The sequence below is a fragment of the Brassica napus genome, chromosome A5 (assembly GCF_020379485.1).
Source record: "Brassica napus cultivar Da-Ae chromosome A5, Da-Ae, whole genome shotgun sequence".
Lineage (NCBI taxonomy): Eukaryota > Viridiplantae > Streptophyta > Magnoliopsida > Brassicales > Brassicaceae > Brassica > Brassica napus.
This window is the reverse complement of record NC_063438.1, coordinates 26,847,066-26,860,733: the sequence shown is the minus strand read 5'-3', so window position 1 is coordinate 26,860,733 and position 13,668 is coordinate 26,847,066. Positions and strand designations below refer to the sequence as shown.

General features: G+C 39.0%; 2 protein-coding genes and 1 long non-coding RNA gene across 6 annotated transcripts; 2 read left to right on the top strand and 1 right to left on the bottom strand.

The window, feature by feature from the left end:
- Positions 1-1,658: 1,658 nt before the first annotated feature.
- LOC106348750 (protein DEHYDRATION-INDUCED 19 homolog 4) lies at positions 1,659-11,562 on the top strand. The gene is made up of 6 exons (XM_048780080.1): positions 1,659-1,845; positions 6,806-6,937; positions 10,205-10,353; positions 10,752-10,829; positions 10,930-11,189; positions 11,268-11,562. The coding sequence occupies exons 2-6, from the start codon at positions 6,859-6,861 to the stop codon at positions 11,371-11,373; spliced, it is 672 nt and encodes a 223-aa protein (XP_048636037.1). The 5' UTR covers positions 1,659-1,845; positions 6,806-6,858; the 3' UTR covers positions 11,374-11,562.
- Positions 7,798-10,183, bottom strand: LOC106435328. 4 transcript variants are annotated; one of them, XR_007339594.1, is made up of 6 exons: positions 9,496-10,183; positions 9,101-9,301; positions 8,977-9,016; positions 8,698-8,763; positions 8,379-8,590; positions 7,798-8,283 (listed from the first exon to the last, which is right to left on the bottom strand). It is a non-coding gene; the product is annotated as an uncharacterized LOC106435328 (long non-coding RNA). The 4 variants fall into 4 exon arrangements; XR_001286972.3 differs by having other exon boundaries at positions 9,101-9,267; XR_007339593.1 differs by having other exon boundaries at positions 8,977-9,301.
- Positions 11,563-12,570: 1,008 nt separating the features above from the next.
- Positions 12,571-13,393, top strand: LOC106348749 (twist-related protein 1). Its single transcript, XM_013788551.3, has one exon. It carries the CDS (start codon positions 12,651-12,653, stop codon positions 13,236-13,238), a length of 588 nt encoding a protein of 195 aa, XP_013644005.1. The 5' UTR covers positions 12,571-12,650; the 3' UTR covers positions 13,239-13,393.
- Positions 13,394-13,668: the final 275 nt, after the last annotated feature.

Here is a 13,668-nt window from a genome sequence, read left to right as displayed (position 1 = left end):
TTCTACTATCCCTTTCAAAACTTGATTGATTGAATGCATTCATTCATCATCTCATCGATTAGAATTATCAACTTAGATGGAGTAATGATCTCAAGGTAGAGTGATACTGTATCACCACGAGCACCTAAGATATTGCATGGTTTGGAGTAAGCGATCAAACTCTACCACCTTGGACAAACTATTTTCGGAACCTAAAATGTTTTGTTGCATTGGTATTCATATCATGAATTTCCAAAGGATTACAAAAACTACTGAGAAAAAATTGGCATTGGTATTTTTTAATGAGTAGATTCATTTTAAAACGGGAACTAACTCAAGAAAGCATTGTAGCTCCTCGTAAGAATAGATAGTTGATACGTCAGATATAGCTGGATGAGTTTTGAAAGTAAGTGAAATTAGGTCTTGGAGTACAATTATAGGCCCACTGGAAGTCGGCACCCTATATTGATATAAAAGGTTTTCAGTTTACATATAAAGTTACATTGATGCAAAAGGATCCGTGTCATCATCATGTAACAAAATAGCAATAGAATTTAATTGCATTTAAGAAAAAAGTCTTCCAAATTTGCACAAGTGACAGAGACAAAATTGAATTTTGCTTTTGAATGTTTAATTGATCTTATGTAATGTGAATGTGGCTGTGGGTTGAAGTAATTTGAAACTTTGAAAACGAAAGAAAGAGAGAATCTAACAAAACAACAAAGGCAAAGGGAGACAAAGATCTATATGTGTTGGCAGCCAAAATGTGTATCAGATTCTTCCTTGTTTGTTTTATAAAGAAGTTGATGAGTTAGTATTGCCACCACTTTATCCCCTTCCTTCACATGCAACTTCTTTTTGTATGCTTTTTTCTTACAGGTTTGGAGATGACTCATGTCGCACTCGAGTTTTAAATCATAGTAAACGAATAATTGGTACATGAATCCGCGCATATCATCTATTACAATAATGCGATTTTCTTAAGCCAATTATCCTCCTTCGAACCTTGCATCAAACAATAAGACATAAAGCTGATCATTAGAAAATACTAGAAGTTTTATTAATTTGTTACACTAAACTAAATCGAATTTTAAGTTAAAATTAATTTGAAATGCGTAAATTTATTTTATATTATACATATAAAACTCCAAATTAAATATGTTTATTCTTAATATAATTTGGTTCCACAAGGTCTTTGCCAAATACTTATTTTAATTTAGACATCTAATATAACATGATTATATTTTTTTATCAAAATATAAAATTAAATTTGATAAATTGACAGAATTCGTCATAGCAGAATCCTCCAATTTGCAAGGAGGCTAAAATATTATAACCTGACAGAAACATGATTTATCCATAAGTTACAAAAAAAAAAACATGATATATCCAATACAATAAAAAATTACTAATCAATTAATCCACTTTGCAAGGAGGCTAAAGTATTATAACCTGACAGAAACATGATTTATCCAATAAAACAAAAATTAATTACTAATCAATTAATCATTATAGCAGATTATTTTCTAAATTTTACGTAGTTTCTTTATTTCCTTCAGACAGGAGCTTGTGGCAGACCGAAGCCACACGTGTGAAGCATAGATACAGCGAAACAACCTTTCTTATATGTTCGGTCCAATCCAAACCAAACCGCGTGAACGACTGTTATTAAACGGGGCAAAACTTTAAAATAAAAGTAAAATTCGAGGGTATAACGGGTAAAATATTATGTTGCCTTCTTGTCTCCTTCCGAACTTGTAGTTCGGTAATAAGTCTCTCGCTTCCACTCTCTCTCCTTCCATTGTTCTTCCCCTTCTCTCTTCCGTCCTTCTAGGGTTTCGTTTGATCACATCTCCGTTCATCTCAATTCTGTAAACACAGTAAGCCCAACAAGAGAGATGGGCTCAGGTGAGGAGTTGAAGACTAAGGCCCAGTCAAAGATCTCAACGGCTAAGACTACAAAACGTGAAGACAAAGCTTCCTCTACTGCAAGACAGAGTACGAACTCTAGCATTAAAATGCAGAACAGGTTTTGTCTTCTTACAGACAAAGACTCATGAGATCTACTTTACAGCTGAGCAGAATATGCTACAGTATATTCTATTAGGGCTTTTGTATTCACCTCATGTATAAATAAACAATCTTGTAATCTCTTCTTCCTTAAGCAATGAGAATGAATATTTGATAAACCCTAGCTTTTACTCTGTTCTTCTTGTTTCATTTTGCTTACATGGTATCAGAGCCATGGCGGCTCCAACTCCCTCCGACGTTTTTACTCCAGCGCTGCTCTCCATTACTCAAGTCGTCACCTTGAAGCTCAGTGACACTAACTATCTGTCCTGGAAGCTTCAGTTCGAACAGTTTCTCAACAGTCAGCTTCTTCTTGGCTACGTCAATGGAACAACTCCCTGTCCACCACCTACTCTCACGGTGCGCAACGGAGACCAAGTAACTGAAGCCAACAATCCTGCCTTTCTCAAATGGGTTCACACAGATCAACTTATCAAGGCATGGTTGATAGGTTCCCTGTCTGAAGAAGCTCTCAAAAGTATCTATGGTCTACACTCTTCTCAGGAAATCTGGTTTGCGCTTGCCAAAAAATACAACAGAGTCTCTGCTACTAGAAGACTTGACATACAGAGGCGTATTCAGACAACTCTCAAGGGCTCCAAACCTTTGTCTCAGTACCTGTCAGAGATAAAAACATTGTGTGACCAACTTGACTCCATTGGAGCTCCGATCTCTGAACAAGAAAAAATATATGGAGTACTGAATGGTCTAGGGAGAGAATATGAAGCTATTGTTACAGTGATTGAAGACTCCATGGACACGCCACCAGGACCAAGCTTTGAAGATGTCATGTACAAGCTTACGGGATTCGAGGATAAGCTCCAGAAGTATGAAAGTCCCACTGAAGTCAATCAGCATCAAGCTTTCTATACTGATAGAGGAGGTTACTCTGGTCGTGGTAGAGGTCAAAACCGAGGTGGCTTCAGAGGAAGAGGATACTACACTACTCAAGGAAGAGGCTATTACACTACTCAAGGTAGAGGCTTTCCTCAACAGTTCGGCCAACAAGCTGGTCGTGGTTCCTCATCCTCAACTGATCAGAGACCCACCTGTCAAATCTGTGGCAAGTATGGCCACCCTGCCTACAAGTGTTACAGGCGCTTTGATCAGTCTTTCCAAGTTGAGGAAATGAAACATGCCTTAGCAACCATGAAAGTGTCAGATGGTGCTGGAGACTCAAGAACAGACTGGTTCCCTGATACTGCAGCCACACATCACATCACCAACGATCCTCAGCATCTGCTCTCTGCTGTTCCATATGAAGGACACGATTCAGTGATCGTAGGTAATGGGGATTTTCTGCCAATCACTCACATAGGCTCCATTCCTCTTCCTGCTTTCTCAGGTAACCTTCACTTGAAAGAAGTATTGGTTTGTCCTAACATCACTAAATCCCTACTATCAGTCTCAAAGCTTACAGATGATTATCCTTGTGAATTCACCTTTGATTCTACACATGTGTATGTTAAGGACAAGGCAACACAACATCTTCTCAGTCAGGGAAGAAAGGATAAAGGTCTCTACAGGTTGGAGAATCCTCAGTTTCTGGCCTTCTACTCAGTAAGACAGCAAGCTGCCTCTGATGAGATCTGGCATAGAAGATTGGGGCATACTCACCATCAAGTTCTTCAACACCTATCATCAATAAAAGCTATCACCATCAATAAGAAGTCTCAGTCCATGTGTGAAGCTTGTCACTTAGGAAAGTCTTGTAAACTTCCTTTTTCAGAGTCTGTTTTTCAAGCCATTAGACCTCTTGAGAGGATACACTGTGATGTGTGGGGACCTGCACCTGTTGTTTCGGTTCAGGGGTTCAGATATTATGTTGTATTCATTGATAACTACTCAAGGTTCTCTTGGGTTTATCCTATTAAGTTAAAGTCTGAAGTCTTTTCAAAATTCAAAGTCTTTCAGCATCTTGTCGAGAATCTTTTTAAACAGAAGATAGGTGTTTTTCAGAGTGATGGAGGGGGAGAATTTCTCAACACTCAACTTATCTCCCACCTCACTAACTGTGGCATCAGACATTACATTTCATGTCCACATACTCCAGAGCAGAATGGTCTTGCTGAAAGAAAGCATAGACACATCACTGAACTTGGATTATCCATGCTCTTTCAAGCTCATATGCCTGCAAATCTTTGGGTTGATGCGTTTCTTACTGCCAATTTCGTCATCAATCTTCTCCCGACAACCACTAATGCAGATATGATCAGTTCTTTCGAGAAGCTCACTGGTAAGAAGCCTGTCTACACATCACTGCGAGTATTAGGTTGTGCTTGCTTCCCTTACCTACGCCCCTATGCTCAGCACAAGTTCGATCCCAAGTCGTTGATGTGTGTGTTCTTGGGCTACTCTGAGACATACAAAGGCTACAGGTGTCTCTATCCACCAACTGGCAGAGTCTATCTGAGCAGACATGTCCTATTTGATGAAGCATCATTTCCCTTCTCAGACAGATACAAACAACTCGTCCCACCTCCTCTAACTCCCCTATCCCAGGCTTGGTTGAGAAAATCTGAGGAGACAGTAGCAGAACAACAGCAGTCTACTAATAGCAGTGAAGAAGAATCAGTGGCTGTTCAGACACAACAACCTCAGATTAATACTCCAAACCACTCTGATGCTGAAGACGCAAATGACTCTCAATCTCCAGCGCACACTTCATCAGAAGAGGACTCAGACACTTCTTCGGCACATGAGAATGATGAACAGATTGATATAGTGGCTCCTGAACCTCTAGCTCACCAAGAAGACAATGTGCATTCAATGGTCACTAGAGCAAGAGCTGGTATCGTCAAACCAAACCCACGGTATGTCATGCACACTATCAAAGGCATTCCGACCGAACCAAAGACAACTACAGCAGCTCTGAAACATCCCGGTTGGACAGGAGCTATGGTAGAAGAAATAGATACCTGCAAGGAAACTAATACATTCAGCTTAGTTCCTCTCCCTGCCGGTATCAAACCTCTGGGAAGTCGCTGGGTTCACAGGGTTAAACTCAACTCTGATGGCACTTTTAAATGTTTCAGATCAAGAGTGGTTGCCAAGGGATATGAACAAGAAGAAGGTATTGATTTTTTGGAGACTTACAGTCCGGTAGTGAGGACAGCTACTGTTCGAATGGTATTACACTTGGCTGTAACAGAGAGATGGGATGTCAAACAATTGGATGTAAAAAATGCTTTTTTACATGGGGACTTACAAGAATCTGTATACATGAAACAGCCCCCTGGTTTTGAAGATAAAGATCATCCTGATCATGTATGGAAACTGAACAAAGCTATCTACGGGCTTAAACAAGCTCCAAGAGCATGGTTTGATAAGTTCAGCTCTTATCTCATCGAGTTTGGTTTTCTCTGCAGTGCTCGTGATCCGTCCTTATTCATTTATCAACATGGAAAGAACATTATGCTACTTCTTCTCTATGTTGATGATATGATTCTTACAGGAAACAACAAGAAGCTTCTATCTGATTTTCTACATTCAGTGAGTGAAAAATTCAGAATGAAAGACATGGGGCCTTTAAGCTATTTTCTTGGGATACAAGCTCTACATACAGAGACTGGGTTATTCCTAAATCAAGAAAAATACGCTACTGATCTACTCCAAGCTGCAGGCATGCTCGACTGTTCTCCCATGCCTACTCCCCTGCCATTGCAGACCGACAGAGTACCACATCAAGAGACTCTCTTCTCTGATCCGACGTACTTCAGAAGTTTGGCTGGTAAGTTACAATACCTCACCCTTACCAGACCGGACATTCAATATGCTGTCAATTTTGTGTGTCAAAAGATGCACATGCCGACTCTTTCTGATTTTCATCTACTCAAGAGGATTCTTCGCTACTTGAAAGGGACAATCACCATGGGACTTTCTCTTAGTGCTGACACAGATTTAACATTGAGAGCTTACTGTGACAGTGATTGGGCAGGATGCAAAGACACCAGACGATCAACTGGTGGATTCTGCACATTCCTTGGCTCAAATATAATATCTTGGTCCGCAAAGCGCCAAGACAGTGTTGCTCGTTCTTCGACTGAAGCCGAGTATAGGTGCCTTTCTGATACAGCAGCAGAACTCTCATGGTTATCTGCTATGCTTCAGGAGTTCGGGATTCCTCAAACAGAACCAGCTGAAGTTTACTGTGATAACCTCTCTGCTGTTCACCTCACCGCCAATCCTGTCCTGCACAAGAGAACTAAACACTTCGAAACTCATTATCATTATGCTAGAGAGAGAGTTGCCAAAGGATCACTTGTCGTCAAACATATTCCTGCTAGTCTTCAAATTGCAGATATCTTCACCAAGTCACTTCCAATCCGTGCCTTTGCTGAGCTACGTTTCAAACTCGGTTTGGAAGAAACTCCCACCTCGAGTTTGCGAGGGGGTGTAAACACAGTAAGCCCAACAAGAGAGATGGGCTCAGGTGAGGAGTTGAAGACTAAGGCCCAGTCAAAGATCTCAACGGCTAAGACTACAAAACGTGAAGACAAAGCTTCCTCTACTGCAAGACAGAGTACGAACTCTAGCATTAAAATGCAGAACAGGTTTTGTCTTCTTACAGACAAAGACTCATGAGATCTACTTTACAGCTGAGCAGAATATGCTACAGTATATTCTATTAGGGCTTTTGTATTCACCTCATGTATAAATAAACAATCTTGTAATCTCTTCTTCCTTAAGCAATGAGAATGAATATTTGATAAACCCTAGCTTTTACTCTGTTCTTCTTGTTTCATTTTGCTTACAAATTCATCTTTCTTTTTGTAAAAAAAAAAAAAAAACCCGTAAGAAGCAGAGGAAATGGATTCCTCCAATTCATGGATCAATTGTCCTTCCGTTTTCTCATCCTCTTCGCGACGATGTCAACAATCCAGATCAGGTTAGTTTCTCGCGTTTTATCTTTATTCATTAGAATCGCGTTTTATTATTGTTATTATTATTACTAGGGGCGGAGCCCCGCGCAAGCGCGGGATTGTTGACAATTAGATGGGTTGTAAAACTTGAAAAATGTTATAGCAAGTGCTGTGGATTGATTTGTTTGTTTAGTTGAAGTCGTGTATTATGGGTTGCTCTTATGTTTGCTATGCACATTGGTTCTGTTGTTCGGAGATCTAAAGCAGGTTTAACCATGCTTATTAATCAAATCCTTATACGTAACTTAAGGCATCACACACGTGTAGATATATTAGTCATGGGTATTGTGTAGAAAAGAATATAACAAACGTCAGAATAGAAACATATCTGAGTTGTTGTTTTGGAAATAGTTTTAAAAATGAAGTCGGGAAATTGCGAAACAAAGTAAAAGAAGGAAAAAAATATAATAGTATGATTGTTGATAGACTTGAGATAACAATTTTGATAAATTCTCTTTGTAACGTGAGTTAACCGTGCGTAATCAAAGGCAATGACAATATCTTATTAAACTCTTTTTGGGTTAGTACTTGTTTATGTCTCTAGAATTAACGTGAGTTAACCGTGGGAAACACTATTAGCCCGAGAGTTTCATTAATGATAATGTCTCTAGAATTCATAATTGAAACAATGATTTATACTTAACCATGTACAAAGCAAAAATAAATTTATATTTTTCCTAAGATGAACGAACAATTAAAAAAAATTAGTTTACAAAAAAAAAACATTTAAAAAAAACAGAGTGTAGAGGATCATAAGGAAGCAGAGCTTGTTGCTAATAAGGTCCATATATTTAACGCTTTTTAATCTGAGAGTTTCTTTGTCTACTGGGGTTTAATTTTATGCTTAGATTAAAACTACATGAACTTTGTAGAATATTGACAACTGCTCCGAGGTTTGAGCCTAAACAAAAATCAGTAGAACAACATAGAGACACATCTAGGTGATATTCACCGTTTGGTTGACTGAAATAAAAGAAGCAACCAATTGAGAATCTTAAGAAGCAAAACTCAATCAAGGGGGACTAAGGCAAGGCATAAGCACATTAGTTACCAGACATTTAAGTTTTATTTGATTGTTTCTACTCACTCCATTAGGAGTTGCCCGTGGCGGATGAGTTCGTTGAGGTATGAGGGGGCTGTGTGATCCTGAAAATAGCACGCATTCACAACCACCCCTGACATGGCTTCTGTTGTATCAACAACTCTACGACTGGTTATGACTTATAGAACCAATACACCAATGGCAAACATATCGACCTTCTCATCAACAATATTGGTGGTCTTGGTGGTCCACTTTGGTCGTCAACTCCTCCTGCCATTAATTCAAATATATTCAAACAAATAAACCTATGGATCAAGTTTTCATCAAACGAAAGTAGATGAAAAAATGTAAAGATTGGGTTTTACCTTATCCTTTGAAGTTTTTCTTTCTTTATTCTTCTACACTTGAAAACATCATCTCTAAGTCTAACCATGTTTTCTAGCGGGTCAATGTCCAGGAGATTCTCTGTTACTTCATCACCCTCTTTTTTGTTTTCTCTACGGCCTTCCTCAACACCCTGTCCTCCTGATGGAGCCCTTCTCCCATAGCTTTGCAGTAACGGTACAGCATCCCACAGCTATCAAGGATTAAAAACCTTATTATCCAACAACATCAAAAGATAAATATAATACAGAACTGTAAAAAATATTGGGTATGAGCAAGTACAAAAAGGTATTTCTTTACTTTTCTTTGGCAGCATATTCCATGACTGACTCGATGACTCTGTCACTTCCTTAAATGTGTATCACGCTGGGCCAAAAATATCAATCTCCAATAAATCATATATATAGATAATTTGCACAAAGCTGTAGACAACACAATACTATGGAAAAATCAAAATCACAGGCTCTAACAATCCATAAAATAACAGACGATTGACTGAAAGATTGCAGAATATAAGATCTAGAGTATGGATCAAGAAACCAAGGTAGTTTGTGGGTTGGAATCTCAGAAAAACCATACCTGAAAATACGTTGCTTATGAGCTCGTATTGCTTCTGTAGCTGTAACCGCAAATCATAAGTTGAGAATAGGTCACAGTCGTCCACGTAAGAAATTAAAATTTCAAAGAAACGAAGACATATCACCGTAGAATTTGGCTAGGTTTGGCTTGCCTTTATCATCCTAAATCTGTTCCCCTGAAACTCTGAAACTCTCTAAGACTCAAAAGATGTTTCTCGATGATGCATCAAAGCTTCAGACGCTCTGCCTCTGCTCGATCAAATCAATGGTTCTGACTCATTTTTTTGCTCATCTATCGAACCAGAAGCGTAGAATCAGACCAAACTCTGAATCAATAAAACATATCTAACATAACTGAGGAAAAAAAACAGAAAGATACTAAAACAAAATGCTGCAAATCCAATGAAAAGAAAAACGATCGAGCTCCCTGTAGATGGAGTCATCAAAAGATTAATAAGGAATATGAGATTGAATTAAAGTGTAAAGAACCGAATCTCGTTGTTTTTTAAAAAGTTTGTACCTTCTGATGATTTTAATCGTCCTGAAGCATATAGTTAGTCATCTGCCTCTTCAAAGCATCTGTGGACGACTTTATCAAAGGATCTTTGTATGCTTGATATGGAAGATGAATCGAAAGTGATTGTGAAGATTCATCCCACCCGGAATCCTCTCCAATTTATAGATCAAATGAAGGAAACAGAGAGGTTTACATTATTACTGGATTAATGGGGAATTAAGTAGAATACGTTGAATCTACGTTAGGGGAGGTTAAGAGTTGTAAAAAGAAAACTTTGGGTTTACAGACCGAGTTTTGAGGAACGGCGAGGGTGAAGAAGAGTCAAAAAACGATAACCCTAGAACCGTAAGAGAACCAACGACATTAAGAGAACCGTACGGGAAAAAAATTAAACCGTAGAAAAATAAAACTCAAATTAAACAAACAACATTAGTTAGATACCAAACCAAATCAATATAAAGTGGGGCTCACATCTGCTGATGTGCCAATTCTAATTTCTAAACGAACACGAAGCCCAGAGCCGAAGACATATCAAAGCCCATTCGAAACAAAACTGAAGCCCAGACCCGAAATGAAATATTCTTATTGGCTGATTATTTTTGATGAGGTGGCACACTCTCTGCTCACCATATTGTGCTTTTAGTATTGTGATTATTATTATTATTATTAGGCGTCGTCATGAGGTTGATCCGTTGAATTTTTGTTTGTGAAGATTTGTATATAGGTGGAGGCTACGAGGATCTCGAAGGAGAAGACGATTTGAAATCAGAGTTCATCTGCCCGTTTTGCGCTGAAGTCTTTGACATCGTTGGGCTCTGCTGTCACATTGACGAAGAGCACCCTGTCGAGGCCAAGAACGGGGTAAATTAACAATCATTAACCAAACCGTTCTTTAGTTTTGTCTGATTCTTTGATTCAGGTCTTAGCTTTGTTAAGATTGTTACAAACTTTGGGTTTCTTATTTAGAAAGTTTTAAGCTTTACTTGAAATCGAAAATTATTATTATTATTTTTTTTTATGTTCTGCTCTTGGTGATGATGAAATGCTCTCTGCCTACTTCTTGTTTCTTCTTATCAGATGAGCCTTATGAATCTTTGGAATGTTTCGTTAAATTGAGTATTCGTCATTAGCTGGTAATCGGTAAATTAGTGGATCTTTAATGATCCGGTTGCTACTATTTTGAGCTACTTATCGGTCTTGTCTTAAACGTGACGTCGAAAAAAAAAATGTGATCTTTATTTTTTTTTTTTTGCTCTCAGGTCTGTCCTGTATGCACAAAGAGGGTGGGATTAGATATCGTCGGCCATATCACGACACAACACGCGAATTTCTTCAAGATATCCTTTTCAAAACTTTTAATGTTTTAATCTTCTCTTATTAGTTATTATTATCATTAGAGTGAGTTTTTGTTTATTTCCTTGACTAAAGAGTTCCTACGTGCAGCGAAGGAGAAGGTTGAGAAAAGGTGGTGGATACAGCTCTGCTTATCTCACCCTCAAGAAAGAGCTTCGTGAAGCTAACCTACAGTCACTTCTTGGTGGTTCCTCAAGTTTCGCTTCTTCTACCAATATAGATTCTGATCCGTTGCTGTCGTCCTTTATGTTTAATCCTCCTTCAGCTGCAAACAAATCCGCTACACCTGTTACAGAAGGAGCCTCCGCTACAACAAAACTCTCCCAAAAGGAGTCTCTCAAAAGGTATCTCTATTGACCCTTTTGTCCTCAGGAAAGCAAAGGAAGAAGGTTTGTTTCTCACTTGGTCTTTGGTTTGTCCAGAGACATTCGAGAAGGTCCACTTTCAGGGGAAGATCGAGAGAAGGCGAAGAAGAGCGAGTTTGTGAGAGGTTTGTTCTTGTCAACCATGCTTGGTGACGATCACTAATGAAGCCACTCGCTTTTGTTGTGGGTGGTTTATGAGAGTGAGTAATCTTTGTGAGGTAAAAAAATTGTTAGTGATGTCAGTGTATGATGGAAGAAGCTTGTAAGTTAAGAGGATGCAGAGTTAAAATACATTATACTATTGTCATCGTACCTACGAACCTCTAGATTCGAATAAAAACATTTAACACGATTTGCATCATACTTCTCATCCGGGTGAGAACCAAAGCTACCATTAGCCACAACCGCAGTACCAACACTCGACATGTAGATATTTGAAATATCAATCCCTTTGATGTAACCACCTCTTCCTTTAGTGATTTTAAAGGCAATGCCGGTTAATGAGCTGTGTATAAGGGGCTTATCTACCAGAGCATCAGATATCCCACCATCTTAAAGCCTAAATTTTATTGGGCTTCTTAGGCCTCGGCGTTCGGTCCCGTTGGTTTCTTCGGTTCGGTTGATTCAAATTTTCGATGTTATGCTTATAAGTCATGTTCGGCTTTTACTAATTATCGGATCGAATTCGTTTTTTTTACGGGTTCGATCCGGAACGGATTGTAACCAATCTTTGAAATTGACAAAAAAACATATTTATTAAACTTCAAAATTGACAAAAAAAATCAAAATATAGAAATTATTCACAAATCTAATTAAAATTTTAATTAACTAAAGAGTATTCTAAATAACAAATAAAATAAACTTCAAAGTATTTTGAATATTTTAAAACATTTAAATTACTTTAACATATATAAAAACACTAACCTATTTAACTAATTTTTGATATCTTTGAATCCTAATTTGGATTTCAATTCGGTTTGGTTCGGGTTTTAACCTAACTCCAAAGTACTAAGTTCATAAGTCTCGTTCATATATTTATATGTATAACAATTTAAATCTGGTTTTAGTTTTTCTTGTTCAGATTTAGGTAGCTACTTCGAATTGGGATAAGGGCTTGAAATGTATATTGGGTTTGATAATTTGGGATGATTAACTTTTTTTCCAAGTATCATTAGGCTTTACAGAGTATGGGCCAAGAATGAGTATTACAGCCCAGCTATCGGGCCTTTCGAAAAGATCATGGGTCCGGTACCATCTAGTCACGTTTGTTTTTTTTCCAAAAGACACGTGGCTAATCTATTCAACACGCAAACCAGTTACGTGTACAATCAACCCGCCTCCCTCGGATCCGAATCAGGTTCCCGATATTTATTAACCCGAAACGTATCCATTTCCGTGGACCTGGGGAAAACAAGTTCGTCGTGGGGATTTGTGTTAACGATGGAGCTCTCTCTGATCGCTGAAACGGTAGCGTTTTCCACGGCTAAGCAATGCGTAGCGTTCGGGAGCTCTCTCCTTCTTCTCAATCGAGCAAATCACGTTTCATTCACCGCTGATTCCCTCGTCGATCAGTCTCCGGCGGGAATCGTTCAAGCATCGGCGGCGGTTATCTTCCCCGTCGATGCGATCGCTCCTTCGCCGGTTAGATCTAGCTCTTACAAGACGATCCGCCGGATCCGCAAAAGGCGGCGTGCGAAGCGCGTTTCGTACGGCGGCGATTCGGAGGACGGAGGGGATTTCGGTCGGTTTCTGTTAGAAAGCGGGTTCGGTGGTAGCGACGGTCCGTTCGGGTTTGGCGGTGGAGGCGGTGGGAAGGGGTGGAACTACGGCGGAGGCGGTGGTGGTGGAAATTGGGATGAGTCGTCGTCGTCGTCTTCTTGGTCGGATCCGGCGATGGAGTTCGTGTACGAAGTGATTTGCTGGATCGCGTTGTCTAATTGTGTGCATTTTGCGTTCAAGAGGATAGTGAGGATCGTTACGGATGGTGAAAGGGAGAAGTTGAACCTGACATTGTCTCCGGTCTGCTGACAAATTCGTTGTTAGGTTGCAATCATGCGACTTGGAAGATTCTTAATCTCAGCTTCAGTTCGATCTAATGATCGCTCGTGTGTATATATATTTATAGGCATTGTACATATAAATATTTCATTTCGTTGGCAATCTTCCTTAAGATTCTTCTTCTGCTTAGAATGATGAATGATGATACTGTGAATAATTTGATAAGTCTCTGACACGGTGAGAGAGTCTTAAGTCATAAAGCAACTCCATTACAGATGCATGCTTGTTCATTTGTGTTTGAGTGTAATAAACTCTAATAACTAGGGTTTTATATATTATCAAGCACTGCGCTTTGTCTAATTCTCCAGAGCTTGATGACCCATGGATGCTGGTGGTTGATTCTACCGAAAATAATATTTCAGACAGAGCAAGATCAATAGAAGTTTCCTCCGTAAAGCAA